Source organism: Podarcis cretensis (genome assembly GCF_951804945.1).
Source record: "Podarcis cretensis genome assembly, chromosome: 17".
NCBI lineage: Eukaryota > Metazoa > Chordata > Lepidosauria > Squamata > Lacertidae > Podarcis > Podarcis cretensis.
In genome coordinates, this window is record NC_137187.1 from 32,222,380 (window position 1) to 32,238,057 (window position 15,678).

Consider the following 15,678-nt stretch of genomic DNA (forward strand, 5'->3'; position numbering starts at 1 on the left):
AAAACAAATAAAGACAAAAGCAAAGGAATGCAAAACAAAAAGGGGAGAAAGAGAGAGAAAGAGAAGATTTGGAGTTAGTTGCAAATAGATTCCTCCACCCAGAAAGAGAGTAAGGCAGCTTAGGCAGTCAACTGCTTTTATGCTATGGAATATGCTTGCTACTATAGCAGAAGTGGAGGAGTTGCTAACTGAGCTGATGGTGGAGACATGAAGGAGAAATCAGAAGTTAATAGTTTCACAATCGCAAGAGGAGTCAGCTCGTACTGCCCTGCTACCACGGGGCTAAAACCCACATTACACTGGAAATGAGTCATTTCCAGAACCAGAGAGCTGGTATGGTGTAGTGCTTACGGATGCTTTCCTAAGATCTAGGAGACCAGGGTTCAAATCCTCACGCAGCCATGAAGCTCACTGCAGGACCTTGGGCCTGTCAATTATTCCCACACTGCATCCCCTCCCAAACCAGCTGGATGCCACAAGCCAAGCATAAACTCAACAGCTGTCCCAAGTTCTCTCTCTCCTGCATCAGGTAGACAAGAGGTATCCTAGCTGTGAATCCGGGTTGGTTCTGGATCACTGTTCTGACAAATAGTGAATGGCAGACTTCTCCTGATGCTTTTTAAAGTCTGCTGAATCGATGGCCATGATCATATCTTAGAACAGTGAGTTCCGTAAGCCAACTGTGTGAGAAAAGTCCTTCCTTTGATCAATCCTAAACTTTGGTTCTCTCCCCCCCCCCTTTTTTTTGTGTGCCTCACAGTGTGGGAGGCAGAGGCAAATGAAGACTTGAGATAGGAAGGCACATTCTGTCTGTCCTTGACTGCTACCTAATAGGGAAGACTGGGATGGCTACAGGGAGCCTCTCAGCTAAATAAAACTGCAACAATTCAGCCAAGTAGGCAGTTTTTTCTGCCTCTGCTGAAGATCTCTCTCACATGCACCTACAATTTGAGAAGCACTGAGGTGGTAAATGCAGTTACCTAATGGGGGAAAGTCACAGCCAGATAGAGGGTTTCTAATTCAGAGAAAGAAAAGGAATCGGGAAAGAGGCAGGAGACAACAAGAGCGGAATATGACCAAGGGAATGGGAAGGAAATTCTCCCTTGGGAACGGAATCGATTGGCTGCCTCAAACACATTTATTCAATATGCAATTCTGCTGCAATTCAAATGCAACAAAAAGACAGGCACATATAGGGGCACTCTAGGATTTAAATGATCAAAAAGGGCAACTACTTAAATCAAAATAAATGTGCAAGTTACCTAAACCTCAGAGGTGCCCTTTTCAGATATTATAGGAAGGAAGCATAGCGCAGCATGGCAATGGGAGCAAACCCCAATACAGTAAGTGGACATCTTTCTGAATAAGCATGAATAGGAGCGGGCTGTACATTTTAAATTACCACTCTTCATTTTTTAGCATTCCCCATGACAAGAAGATACTAAAATGCAAAGCAGGCTCAAAATCAAAACTCTCAGCCTTCCCGGTTAGAAACTGCCCTCTTCAGTTAATCAGCTTCAGCTGATTAAATCTACCAATTAAACTTCGTACTCCAATTGATTAGCAAACGAGTGCTGGAAAATGCAGAGGCAAAATAAGGGCAGAAGGGCTGAGGGTTCTTTTGTAGCCTGCAGCTTCTATGACTGGTATTCAAAAGTCAGTTTATCCGAATGTGTTCCCCCAGAAGAGAAGTCAGTGACAGATGACATGACATAGATCACAATGAATCTGTTAGCCTTCAATGCACAACAGCAGTCTGTGCTGTAGCAGACTGACATGGCTGTTAATCTGGAATGGAATATCACTAGAGCCCAACCTTTTGGCAAACCCAAGGCCCATGCAGGACCATTTCTTCTGGCCTGCATCATGCCTTCTGAGGGTCCTCTTGCACTATGGCCCAAGGAATCAGGAATTTGTGGTTCTTTTGTGGGTAGGGGAGGCATAGGAGGACATTTTCAGCAGCTGCTGGTTTAATACCACAATGACTGGAGCATTTCCTTTACAGTTTATAGTGCTTGGGCAAACGTGCTTGTTTCACTAGAACGGCACCAGAGCTGGATACTTACAGAAACACAGGAAGAGTGTGTCCACACACATGGCATACACACTGAAGAATCCGTGTGCAATTAGATAGGAGCCTACAACCACCGTCTGCAAGAAAAAAAGCAAGGAATCATCTCCGTTACGAGCTGCATCTCAGCTAGCCAGTGGCTGCAAATTAGGAATGGCATTGAAACTGCACCTTTTGCAAGAAGTCAAGAGTTGAAACCTGGGTTCATAAAAGTCAAGATGATGACCTTGGGACAGCCAGTTACTTTCTGCCAAAACTCACAGGGTTGTTGTGAGAATAAAATAGGTGGCGGGGAGAACCACACTCACCGCCTTGAACTTATTGCAGGTGAAATAAATGTAAGAGAGAGAGTCCAATATAGATATTACTGCAAATTAATAGTGGTTTTCTCCTCCCTTTCCCTGCGTCCTCAACAAGCAACACAACTAACAAGGACTAACTCAAACTATCATAGCTGAAGGACAGAGAATATGCGAAAGAAACTTTAGCTGCCAAGATATGTAGCAGGGGGGTTAAGAACTTAAGAAGTCCTTAACTTAGATACCAACCAGAATGGGGACCCAGTAGTAGTTAAGGGGTGGTGCTGTGTCTTGAATAACTTTTATCCTGTGGGTGAAAAAGAAGAAGGCAAGTATACCTAAAAGAGGAAAGAAAAACAAAATCATTTCATCTCAGAATTTTCTGCTTGATCTTCAAGTCAAACTTTTGAATCCATTTCTCCCCTCCTCCACCTCAGAAGCTATTCCCTCTGTGCCCCATGTCTCTTTCAACAAGGTCTCTGCACAAATAAACATCCCCCTTCTCTGCAAAATTAGCTCTTGGACCTTGCGTTTTCTATCAGTGTGTAGTGGGAACAAGCTGAGCAAAAAGGAAGTAAGAAGCAAAACAATGCTGGGAATGAGGGGGCGGAGGGCCTCTGCAAATGGAAGGCATTTCATCCCCGAGGAGAAGCTGAATAAATCAGTTCAGAGGATGAAGGATATTTGAGAGGAGGCCTGAAATATCCCCAAGAACTTACCAACACTTCCCACAATCAGGAGTTTGCCAAGGAAAAGCAGGAAGTCTGTGACTTTATCCAGAACAGCAACCCTGAAAGCAGATAGAAGGAGAAACAATAATTTTCTAAGCCTCCTCACCATTGTGGAATTATGTCAGAGAAATTTCTAGCATTGCCTAGAAGAGACTCCCGGGTAGAATTTCTGTAGGCAGCCTTTCCCAATCTGGTGCCCTCTAGATGTTGTTGGACTACAACTCTGAGAACATCAGGCAGTCTTAACAACATGTGGAGGGCACCAGGTTAGAGAAGGCCACTTTAGATTATAGGTAAACGAACCGCCATGCATTTTCCCTTGCTGGAGTGGGCACAACCTACAGATCATGGGTTGCAGACCCCTGCAGTACACATGCCATTTTTGTGGCTCAAGATTTATATTGCTTCCCCATTCACACCTCTGATACTGGATTTCACCATGCCTCTCCTCCCTCCACATTTCTCCTTTGTGCAGGGAAATTCTCAAGTCTGCATTCTCTCAAATAGCTGGTTCAAACAGCACATGAATCAAGCTGGTTCACATCAAAATCACCGTTTGCAAGAAAATGATCCATTCCCACTTTTGAATTTAGGACTGAAGCTTTCTTTGCACAGGAAATATAGAGCCCTAACCACATCCCCAAACCTTGCCCATAAGCCAGTGCAATGTTAATAACAATAATTTTATTATTAATATGCCACCCATTTGACTGGGTTGGCCCAGCCACACAGGGCAGCTTCCAGCAAAATATAAAAACACAATAAAATATTTAAAAATTCCTGCTTTCGGGTTGTATAGTTGTATAGTTATTAATCTCCTTGACATCTGGTGGTGATGGGGGGGATTCCACAGGGCAGGTGCCACTACCGAGAAGGCTCTCTGCACCAGCCAACCGACATCTATTCCCTATTGCCCATATGCCCATTTGGGACGCGAGTGGCACTGTGGGTTAAACCACAGAGCCTAGGACTTGCCAATCAGAAGGTCAGCGGTTCGAATCCCCACAATGGGGTGAGCTCCCGTTGCTTGGTCCCTGCTCCTGCCAACCTAGCAGTTTGAAAGCACATCAAAGTGCAAGTAGATAAATAGGTACCGCTCCGGCGGGAAGGTAAACAGCGTTTCCATGCGCTGCTCTGGTTCACCAGAAGTGGCTTAGTCATGCTGGCCACATGACCTGGAAGCTGTACGCCGGCTCCCTCGGCCAATAAAGCGCGATGAGCGCCGCAACCCCAGAGTCGGTCACAACTGGACCTAATGGTCAGGGGTCCCTTTACCCTTTACCTTTGGCACTTGGGATCCTTCCCAGTTCTAAAGATACGGGATACGACACCATGTCATTTTACATTTTGCGCCAGTTAGCAGAAGCTGCGCACCCTCTCTTGTAGCTCTGAGAGGATTCTTCAGCATGGGGCCGGGGCGGGTGGGAAGGCTGTCTCTGAACAAAGTGCTTAAAAAGAGGGGGAGGGAATGAGAGGGAACCTTAAAGCTGGAAGAATTTCATCCCGAAGTAGCTTGGCCAAGGAAGATGCTCCCCCACCAGCCCAAAGAAGCTGGCTATCCCTGTTTAAAGCCCTGAAGCAGTAATAACCAGGCAACTCATTGGCAGGTCCTCACCTGACGATATTCCTCATGAGCAGGAAAAAGGCATTTCTTGCAGAAGTGCAGAAGTTAGTGCCATAGATGGCAATCTGTGGGGGGGAAATCACCAAAGAGTATATGAACATTATGTAAAGTTGTCTAGGGTACTTTAATCAGGAGCTTTTGACCTCATGCCCTGGACCAGATGGATGATTTACATTGATCGTGGCTATGTGACATTTGCTCAACATCAGTGCTGCTCTGTTTCCAGAATGCCAAGAGGACTTGCAGGCAGAGAGAGCATGTTGGGAGTTTCTGTGCTTTCCTTTATGGTGTCTCTCTGTGCTGGTTCTTGTCAACTGTGGCCAAAGGTGGGATAACACCAAATGCAAGAATATAGATTGAATACCTCAACAGTTAACAAAGGATGGCTTATTGGCTTGGCCTAAAATGTTTCAAGTCTGTGGAACAGCCAACACAGCTCCTTTTCTAAAAAAAGTTAGTCATATCTTCCACGCCATATCTGAATATCTTTCGATAGAGCTCAAACCATAATGTCAACAGATTCAAAACACATTTGAGTCAATAGAACACCCTCTCTGCATCTTTGAGGTCTCCTCTTCATTTCCTTGTCATCAGAAGAACCAGCACAGGTTGAAAGAACAGGGATGTCTTGAGTACAAGGTTTGGTAGCAATACCAAACATGTCATGTTACAGCATTCCCCAAATCACAGGTATCACCAGAGCTTTCCAAACTGTGTCGCGACATGTTAGTGTGTCGGCTGCAGTGTGTAGGTGTGTTACACAAATGCAAATTGCTCCCCGTACTCCTCCCAGGGCTGGAGAGGGGTTAGTTTAACTTCCGGCTTGCTAGTAAAACTGAATTACTGCGTCACGAAATGATGCATTTCTAAAAGGTGTGTCACCAGCATGAAAAGTTTGGAAAGAACTGACCTAGACACATTTCAAGCCTCACCATACCTGAAAACAGAGGGTGGATCAACACTCATGGTTTTTAATGCTAAAAAAAGAGTTAAGGAATGATTCTGATAACCATATAGACGTATGATGTTCTTTTTTAACGTTCATAATGTGTTATTAAAATGTGACACCAGAGGGTGCTGCAGAGCAACTAACTACAATACGATCTTTATTGTCATTGTCCCATACAGAACAATGAAATTGAAAAAATCTACATCAGACATTCAAAACCAACAAGCCTGCTACTGGAAACCTGGAAGATGATGTGGAAAGGAAGCAAAGGAGAAACCAAAAGTGAACCTTCCCTGTCTTGACATTTTAGAACGATATTTCTAATTATTCTAATAACGTTTAAAAGCTGAGTGTAGATCTAGCCAGAGGCTTCTTCAAGGTCTAAAGCAGGGACATATATACTATGAAACTAATGAAGGTTAAGCTTCAGGTTCCCTAATCCTGGAGGGGACCCAGAAACAATTTAAGTCCACATTTCTTTTTTTAAGAAAATGGGTCTGGTAGGTGCAATTTGAGTCGCACGACTCAAACTGGTTACTTTTTTGTTGTACAGTCAAACCTCGGTTCCCGAATGCCTCCGTTTTGGAACGTTTTGGCTCCTGAATGCCAAAAACCCGGAAGTAACAGCTCTGGTTTTTGAACAATTTTCGGAAACAATTTCCAGCTTCCGAGCCGCGTTTTTCATTTTTTCCCATTGACTTTGCAGCCAGCCCACTGATCCTCGGTTTTCGAACTTTTCGGAAGCCAAACCAGTCTTCCGGAACGGATTAAGTTTAAAAACTGAGGTTCCACTGTATATATTTCAACAATCCCAAAGTTTGAGATTTGGTAGCACAGATGTTGTAAAGGTTGTTGTAAACGACCCCACTGAAGAAGCCAACAGTGGTTACCCAGACCTCATTGCTGGTTGCAAAGGGGGCCCCCATAACAGTTCAGGGTCCCCAAAATGTAGGTCCACCCCAGTCTAAAGTATGACTAAGGCATCTAATAGCCTCTCCTGCTAATAGCTTGGTTAACTGGTTTGGTAGTCATCCCCATTATCATCTGAGCATCTACAACTCTGGATGAATTCCCTGAGAATGGTCAGATTCCTCACCATAATGTAGGCATTCCTGTTCAAGAACTTGATGAACTTCTCGAGGCACCAGAAGCAGCATTTGAGACAGGTCAAGAAGAACTTGGCACACTTGTTGTCAGCAGCTAATGCAAGGATAGCAACAAGGAAGAGGAGGAGAAAAAATTATCTATTTGTCAGACTGGGCAGGAACCCATGATCACAGTTGCTCACAAGCACAGAATCTGGAATTGTCCTCAACACTTGAAGGATCCTAGCCTTTGTTATTAAAAAGAACAGCTTTTTAAAAGGGATAACTTCAAAAGTTATGCCCTTGGTCCAGAGTGCTGTGGAAAGCATCATTCAAGACAATAGGGAAATCTCAGCATGCCAGTGATCTATGTGTGCACCAGATCTGCAGGACCAAAGCATCTGTCTCTGTGAGTGGGGTGGGGTGGGAAGCTGCAGTGCTCAGGGGCCAGGGCTGTCTTGGCTTGTGGAGCTATTTGTAGTTCCCTCTTCCCCACCCTGTAATATACAGTCGTACCTCGGAAGTCGAACAGAATCTGTTCTGGAAGTCCATTCGACTTCCAAAACATTCGGAAACCAAAGCGCAGCTTCTGATTGGCTGCAGGAAGCTCCTGCAGACAATCAGAAGCCGCGGAAGCCCTGTAGGACGTTTGGCTTCCAAAAATAGTTCGCAAACCAGAACACTCACTTCTGGGTTTGCGGCATTCGGGAGCCAAAACGTTTGAGAACTAAGCTGTTCGAAAACCAAGGTACAACTGTACTGGGATATTCTGCTGCCGCTCAACTACCTGGCAAAAATTCCCCAAATCTGCAAAAATTTCAAGCCCTGACTGCATATCAAAGATGTGAGAAAACTGCAGAAAGAGACATCTGCAGAAATTTCACATTATTTCCATAGCTTGTTTTCTTGGCACAATTTTTACTTTGCTTATTGGGAGTTATAACTCATAGGCTTAACTGTATTCTTGGGCCAGGCACATCCTTCAACAGCACCCTGGAGCATAAAAAATATCTCTCTAAGAATACAAAAGGAGAGACTTAAGAATTCAAAGACAGCCCCAAGATGTCTAGCTAGGTGGCAGAAAAAGGGAGGGGAAGGGAGAAGATCTCCCAATCTAAACATGGAAAAATGATTTCATGCCAACTGAACCTACTGATGCGTGGCCAAAGGAAAGAGGCGGGCTCTCATTCCTAGCACACTTCCTGTACTAAATCCTTCCCCTTGCTCAGTACCTTTTAGCCTGTGATCCAAATATTCCAGCATGACTCGAATGACCTGGACAATAGCAAGAATGAGGGAGCCGAAGGCTAGTGAGCCAGTGTGATACCTGTTGGGGGGAGCAGAAAAATTGCATTTGCTGTGGCTTCAGAGCATTTGTGAACTCTGACAAAGGATGTTGTATCAGCCTGTACAGTGGGATAGGAGACCCTGCTTGTCTAGCCACTAGGTACACTGGCCTGAGATTCTCAAGTTCCATTTTGAACCCCAATTTCCACATTGGGTTTGCAGCATATCCTTATGGGCTGCTGGCCTACTTCTAAGGCTCCTTTACTCCAACTGGCTTTAAGCTCCCTCTGCCCTGAGCCTGACCTCCTCCTGGGAAGGTATCACCAAAGCCCCCTTCAGTCATGGAACCATGCTAAGCACCTTCCTAGAGCTTGCTTTGATATTAAATGCTTCTCGTTCTGCCCTGGGACACCCCCACAGATCATGCAAATCAACCGCCTCAAAATTATCCCGATTCAGATAAAGATGTCAACCAGAGATAAGGTTGTTGTTGGACTCCAAATCCCATCAGCCCCAGCCAGCATGGCCAATATCCAGAAATGATGGGAGTTGTAGCCTGGCAATATCTGAAGGGCCACAGGTTGCCCAGCCCTGATGTTAAGTTGTAAACAAGGCTCTATTCTCTGTATGCAATTGGAAATAACAAGCCTCTGCTGTGTGCCAGCTCCTAGGATATCAAAGCTCTTTTCTGTACCACAATGACTTGAACTCTCTACCATTTTCTAGTCTGGATGCCCTATCTAGCCCAGAGCGCAGATATTCCGATACTGAGCTGAAATCACTGTGCAGAAACCTGCCTTGTCTATCTAGGATCCCGTTCAGCCAACAAACCCTGCTTCCTTCCGTAGTCCTGCAGTGTGCAGGGCAATGTTTCTCAAACTCGGGTCTCCAGCTGTTGTTGGACTACAATTCCCATCATCCCTAGCCAGCAGGACCAGTGGCCAGGGAATGATGGGAGTTGTAGTCCAACAACAACCGAAGACCCAAATCATGAGAAACACTGATGCAGGGACTTCCGAAGGTCAAGAATTACATGCTGCAACTCTCCTGCCCACTCCAGTCTTGGTACCTGAGTGCTCTGCCGAAGGAGGAGAACAGAGGGAAGGCTGGCATGTCATCTGGTTTCTTAAAGGCCCAATAGTACGAGGCAAAGGCTCCGGCCAGCGTGACTTGGCCCAAGGCAATGACAAAGTTTGCCAGCCAGAAGAACATAAAGACATTGTAGATCTGGAAGATGATGAGGTACTTGTGGTAGGTGCTCTCGCCACCGTAGAAGGCAAAGAGGCAGCGAGCGCTTGGGCACACTTTGGTGACATTGGAAGTATTGAAGGTCTGAAAAAAGAAGGAAGAAAATGATGTTACTCTCATCGCTATGGGAGCCAGACAGGCAGCTTCAGAATTCCACTTGAATATATTTTCATTAAGGATTTCTTACATTTACAAAAATACATGCGTTGTCTCTTTTTTCAAGTTGTGTTTTCTACAGATCAGTTTCATTTCTTGTGAGACCTTAGTGTTACATACAGTGTTAGGTTGGGAAGAAAAGAGGTGGAAAGAGGGGGAGGAGGGAATGGTGAGTGGGGTTGGGTGACAATGCTTCTATTCTTCTACTTAGTGTGTGTGGGGGGGTTGTGTCAACATCACTTGTGTGGGTTCTCTTACTCTTTGCTTGTATTTCCTTGGTGGTGAGAGAGCTTGGGGTGGCCTAGGGTATGGTTGGCTGTCTTTGGTTGGCTGTAATGAGATTTGTTTTTGTGTGTGAGTGGGGTGTGTGTGTGTTTTTGGATCAGGTCAGCCAGATTGAATTGTATGCTGTCAGCGGATGTGATGTTAACATTTTGAAATCTCTCCCCAAACTGTGGGTCAGTATTTTAGAGTTAGGGTGGCGCTGTGGGTTAAACCACAGAGCCTAGGACTTGCCGATCAGAAGGTCGGTGGTTCGAATCCCCGTGATGGGGTGAGCTCCTGTTGTTCAGTCCCTGCTCCTGCCAACCTAGCAGTTTGAAAGCACGTCAAAGTGCAAGCAGATAAATAGGTACCACTCCGGTGGGAAGGTAAACAGCGTTTCCGTGCGCTGCTCTGGTTTGCCAGAAGCAGCTTAGTCAGGCTGGCATGACCCGGAAGCTGTACGCCGGCTCCCTCGACCAAAAATGAAGTCAGGTCATTCTTGCAAACGTGTCATGTGGGGCTTCCCTTTTCAGTTCTCCACGGGGTGGGCAGGCAGGGGGAACCGAGATATTGGGTCAAGCCATATTTCCCACCTCCTCAAAGGGTTGGGCAAATCCCCAGCAGAGAGAAGACTCTCACTGTACAGCTTTCATGGTGTTTGGTGGGGATGAAGTGGGGACACAGGGAAGCAAAACCACAATGTGAAAGGGGGCAATATGTAGCATGTACAACTGATCAGGAAGTTGGAGGCAGGCAGCAGCTGATTTCATATACAAACACAACCAATGAACTTATGCCTCTCCCAGGTGCAGGCATTTCCGCTGCCTCATGCTTTTGAGAACTAGTTCTCTAATCTAGTATCGTCCAGATTTGGGCAGACACCATGTGAGAGGTTTGCAGCTATCACAAGATAAGTGGACTCTGTGAAACTTTAATCACAGAGCAAAGTGGGCTTTCCACCTCCACGCAGCAGGTGACCATCAGACCACACAAATTGTCTGAATCCACCCAGAATCAGAATGCAAGGGAGATCCCACAGCCTCCATGGGCCACTCAGAATTTAAGCTTTCTACAACAGAAGTTCCCGACCTGTGGTCTGCAAGCTTTATTCAGGTGACCAGCAGTGTGTCTGTGGATTTGTGAGTGAACGTTCGTATCAATTTTTAATGGCGTTTTTACTGCTTCTTTTATTTCCCATACTTTTTGTTACTGTATTACAATCTGAATTCATTATCGAGTTTATGAGAGTTATTAATTTGTAAGAAATAAAAGCAGCAATGCAAATACAATTAAAGATCACGCGGCACATAGCACACCACATTACAATTGCTACAATAGGCAGAAAAATAATTAAGACCCTCGGCAGATTTTTGAGCAGTCCGACAGGAGAGGAGGAAGCATTTGGGAATGAATGCCTGCTCCAGAGTATTTGGGCCAAGTCTGCAACGTGACTCCTGGAGCGCTGCCTCAATTCCAGCAGGAAGCAGAATGCTCCATTCTGCACCCAGCTAAACCTTCAAGAGAAGCCCCATGGAGAAAGCAAGACAATAATTCTGGACACATCCTTTTTTGCCCATTATGCAATGAAGACAACTCCATTAGTGACCACTTCAGATTTCTTACCTCTGGGTTGCAGGTCGTTCTGGCGTAAATGCACTCTGTCTCGTTGAACACCTTGTACACAGCTTCATTGGAGGTAGACAAGAAACTGGGAGCAGTCAAGGAGCTTTGCACAAATTCACGACCCATTCTTGCTGGCTTGAAAGCATAGAATCATAGAGTTGGAAGAGACCACAAGGGCCATCGAGTCCAACCCCCTGCCAAGCAGGAAACACCATCAGAGTACTCCTGACATATGGTTGTCAAGCCTCTGCTTAAAGACCTCCAAAGAAGGAGACTCCACCACACTCCTTGGCAGCAAATTCCACTGTTGAACAGCTCTTACTGTCAGGAAGTTCTTCCTAATGTTTAGGTGGAATCTTCTTTCTTGTAGTTTGGAGCCATTGCTCCGTGTCCGCTTCTCAGGAGCAGCAGAAAACAACCTTTCTCCCTCCTCTATGACATCCTTTTATATATTTGAACATGGCTATCATATCACCCCTTAACCTCCTCTTCTCCAGGCTAAACATGCCCAGCTCCCTTAGCCGTTCCTCATAAGGCATCGTTTCCAGGCCTTTGACCATTTTGGTTGCCCTCCTCTGGACACGTTCCAGTTTGTCAGTGTCCTTCTTGAACTGTGGTGCCCAGAACTGGACACAGTACTCCAGGTGAGGTCTGACCAGAGCAGAATACAGTGGCACTATTACTTCCTTTGATCTAGATGCTATACTCCTATTGATGCAGCCCAGAATTGCATTGGCTTTTTTAGCTGCCACGTCACACTGTTGGCTCATGTCAAGTTTGTGGTCAACCAAGACTTCTAGATCCTTTTCACATGTACTGCTCTCAAGCCAGGTGTCACCCATCTTGTATTTTTGCCTCTCATTGTTTTGCCCAAGTGCAATACTTTACATTTCTCCCTGTTAAAGTTCATCTTGTTTGTTTTGGCCCAGTTCTCTAATCTGTCAAGGTCGTTTTGAAGTGTGATCCTGTCCTCTGGGGTGTTAGCCACCCCTCCCAGTTTGGTGTCATCTGCAAATTTGATCAGGATGCCCTTGAGTCCATCATCCAAAGCAGACTTGGAACACCGGGCAATTTCCTGGAATCCCTCCCTCCCACCCACCCAACCAACCAACCATACCCCATAATCCATTCTCCCATGAGAGCAGGGGAGGTGGGGGGGAAAACTGAGTAAGGATACACAGCTGTGCTGGCCCAATAAGCAATACAGAGACACACCAGGAAGAAAGTGCAGAGAGGGAACAGAAGAGATGTCATGATGTGACCAATCGCTCTGTCAGAGGGGACAGGAGAAAGAAAAGGTACACAAGTTAGTTTTGAGGCCCCAACTCTGTCTAGGCAGGGCAAGGACCATTTGTCACATTCCCCTTTAGCTTCGCTGTGGACTGGCTTCCTGTCCCACCAAGAAGAGTTGCCAGATCCCACTCTAGGAGTGACGATTCACTGCAGCTACTTTCCTCTCACACTTCTACTAGAAACAATTATCCAACGATCCCCTGGGAGTGGCGGGTCAGGCTGTGTCTGAGATGGGCATTCTCACTAACTACAGTCGTACCGTGGAAGTCGAACAGAATCCGTTCCGAAAGTCCATTCGACTTCCAAAATGTCCGAAAACAAAACTGCGGCTCCTGAAGCCAACCAGAAGCTGCAGAAGCCCCGTCGGACATTCGGGTTCCAAAAGAACGTTCACAAACCAGAACAATCACTTCTGGGTTTGCAGCATTCAGGAGCCAAAACGGACGAGTTCCAGGGCGTTCAGGATCAAAGGTATAACTGTACAGTATTTCTAGTTAGAAGGTAGTTGCCCTGAACCCTGGAACTGTCTGTTTTTGCCTCTTTGATGTTGGCAAGTCCCGCTAGATTTCCCAGCAGCAGAATCAGACAGAACAGCAAACTGCTGTGGATATCTGTAAACACTAGGGATGGGGGCGGGGCGGGGAGATAAAAGCACCCTTCCAAGGCGATCTATTGGGCACATGCCACATCAGGCTCACCTGCTGGCTTCCTTGATCAATGCAATGGCAATGAGAATCCTCTTGCGCAAGAAGATGAGCAGTAAAATGATGACAACCTCCACAATGCATAGGATGATCACTGGGCAAGGAAACAGAGAGAGGTGAAGTGGGAGAGAGAGAGAGACGAGAGAGGAACCTGAGCCCTCCTGTGCTCTGATTCCACAAAGCAGGGTAAAACACCAAACAAGTGACTCTGGATGGTTCTTAGAGCAAGTCACGTTCAGGGATCATCTGGCTCTTCTGATGTTGTTGGACTGCAACTTGCATCAGCCTCAACCAGCATGGCCAATAGTCAGGGATGATGCAAGATTGAGCTCAACCGTTCCTCAAGGGCTACAGACTTCCTATCCCTGGGTCTGCACAGAGACCTGAGGAAGTCCTTCTCCTCCTCCTGGTCTTTCATCAACACATAGGAGGGCATGGCTAACAAAGAGACACACTCATTGTGAAGCGCTCATCTGAGCAGAAGACTTACTGAAGGCCAGCCAGGTTTGCTTCAGATGGAGGTAGACACGGAGATCTGTCTGGAACCCAAGTTCTTTCAGGGAAACATCAGAACCAGCCTGTCCTTTCAGCTGGGCATATTCCATGTAGCAATGGAAGATTCCTGCAAGATGAAAGCAGCAGTGAACATGGTTGCCCATTGCCTTGGCTTAATACTTCCAACATACCAAATGGTTGAAAGCTGTCCTGCTCTTAAACACCAGAGTGCAAAGCGTACCAATGGGGAAGCAAGTTCAGAAGTGCCTGCCATATCAAAGGTTTAGGGAAGGAGCAGTCCAGGCTTGTCCTCAAGGCTTTACCTGACTTCCTGCATTCAATTCTGTTGCAACAGTTCATGAGAATTATTCAGAGTTTGAAAAGGATTTAGATCAGTTCAGTTCAAGGTGCCAGGTTGCAGGTAAAGGGGGAGTTGAATGATAATAATAATCATTTATTAACTGCTTAATGACATCATGTCCACACACATTCTGTGAAAACCAGATGCTGCTTACATGCAGAGAGGGGAAATATGTCAACAGTCTGAATATAACGTAAAGAGCACGGTCTTCCAAAGTGATATTCTAACACAGAATTAGAAAGACCAATTAACTTGCAACAGGGACAGGTTTATCATCTATTCAGAAATTACAGACTCTGTTGCAATCTTTTACAACTACAACTAAGTTGTTCACCTGGGCAACTTTCCATTCCTCTTCCTCAAGACATGAGTTATTTCTAAGAGCAACATAAAAAATAAAAATAACTATTTAAGGGGGACAGGAAGGATAACAGAAGAGGCTACTGTAGAAGTGACCGGTGCTACATCAAACTTCCTAACTTCTACTTGATCCTCAGCTCACCTTCCCTGGATTCACAGAGGAAACAATTTTATAATTTGCACAGCAAGATCTATAGAGGTCATTCAGAGCATCCCCTAAACTGAGGCAAAGATCCAAAACAATGCCATTACCCCAGGCCCAGTTCTAGCACCAACGAGCAAAGTCACAAGTAAGGGGATTCCCAAAGTGAGGTCTAGCAAGGCTCACCTGAGTGACAGAAAGCAAGCTGTGTCACCTGCCACAAGTGGAAAGGGAGACGTTTCACCACCAAGAGTAGGTGGAAAGAAGCATATGGTGCTGAGATAGACCATTAGAGAGAATGTATACCTGAAGGAGTGTCTCCACTCCCATCGTTCAGCCCAGACACTGAGGTCTAGCTTTGAGGGTCTTATGACAGTTCCTTCACTGTGAGAAGTGAAGTTACAGGGAAACTGGCAGAGAGCCTTCTCAGTAGTGGCACCCATCCTGTGGAATGCCCTCCCATCAGGTGTCAAGAAAACAAACAATTATATAAAGGCAATCCTATATAGAGAAGCTTTTGATGTTTGATGTTTTACTGCGTTTGATGTTTTAATTTCTTGGAAGCCGCCCAGAATGGGCAATCCAGTCAGAGAAGTGAGGTATAAGTAATAAATTATTATTATTATTTATTCCAGTAGGCATCCAGCCCACCTGCCCAGATCCCTGGGCTTAACCAAACTCACCATATCCAAGCACCAGGATCACCAGCACAATCATCACCCAGACCATGATCCCTGCTAGGAACCGGAGCAGGACAATAAAGATGAGACTGACCACCATGGAAATCACCAGACCTCTGCAGATAGAAGACAACAAGGGATTTCTCAAGACGTTCTTGAACTACCAAGCGACTCACAAGCTACTGGGTGAAGATGCTGCTTTGCACAAACATTTTAACAACTTGGGGTAAACGAATCAGTAGCAGAATGAAGGTGAACAGTGCAAATTATATCAAGGGAATTTAAGTTCATTATGGGTCACAAAAA

The 15,678-nt window shown here is 45.6% G+C and overlaps 1 protein-coding gene across 3 annotated transcripts in view; it reads right to left on the bottom strand.

Annotated features, from left to right (window-relative positions):
* Positions 1-15,678, bottom strand: part of SLC44A2 (solute carrier family 44 member 2 (CTL2 blood group)) — a 63,689-nt gene that overhangs the window by 4,828 nt on the left and 43,183 nt on the right. For all 3 annotated transcript variants that reach the window (XM_079959367.1, XM_079959366.1, XM_079959368.1), the window contains exons 10-21: positions 15,376-15,488; positions 13,825-13,956; positions 13,329-13,428; positions 12,515-12,607; positions 11,338-11,422; positions 9,116-9,378; positions 7,992-8,086; positions 6,771-6,874; positions 4,717-4,790; positions 3,090-3,160; positions 2,620-2,708; positions 2,067-2,151 (exon numbers count right to left, since the gene is read on the bottom strand). In XM_079959367.1, the coding sequence (XP_079815493.1) occupies positions 2,067-2,151; positions 2,620-2,708; positions 3,090-3,160; positions 4,717-4,790; positions 6,771-6,874; positions 7,992-8,086; positions 9,116-9,378; positions 11,338-11,422; positions 12,515-12,607; positions 13,329-13,428; positions 13,825-13,956; positions 15,376-15,488 (1,304 nt within the window). The remainder of the gene's footprint in view (positions 1-2,066; positions 2,152-2,619; positions 2,709-3,089; positions 3,161-4,716; positions 4,791-6,770; positions 6,875-7,991; positions 8,087-9,115; positions 9,379-11,337; positions 11,423-12,514; positions 12,608-13,328; positions 13,429-13,824; positions 13,957-15,375; positions 15,489-15,678) is intronic.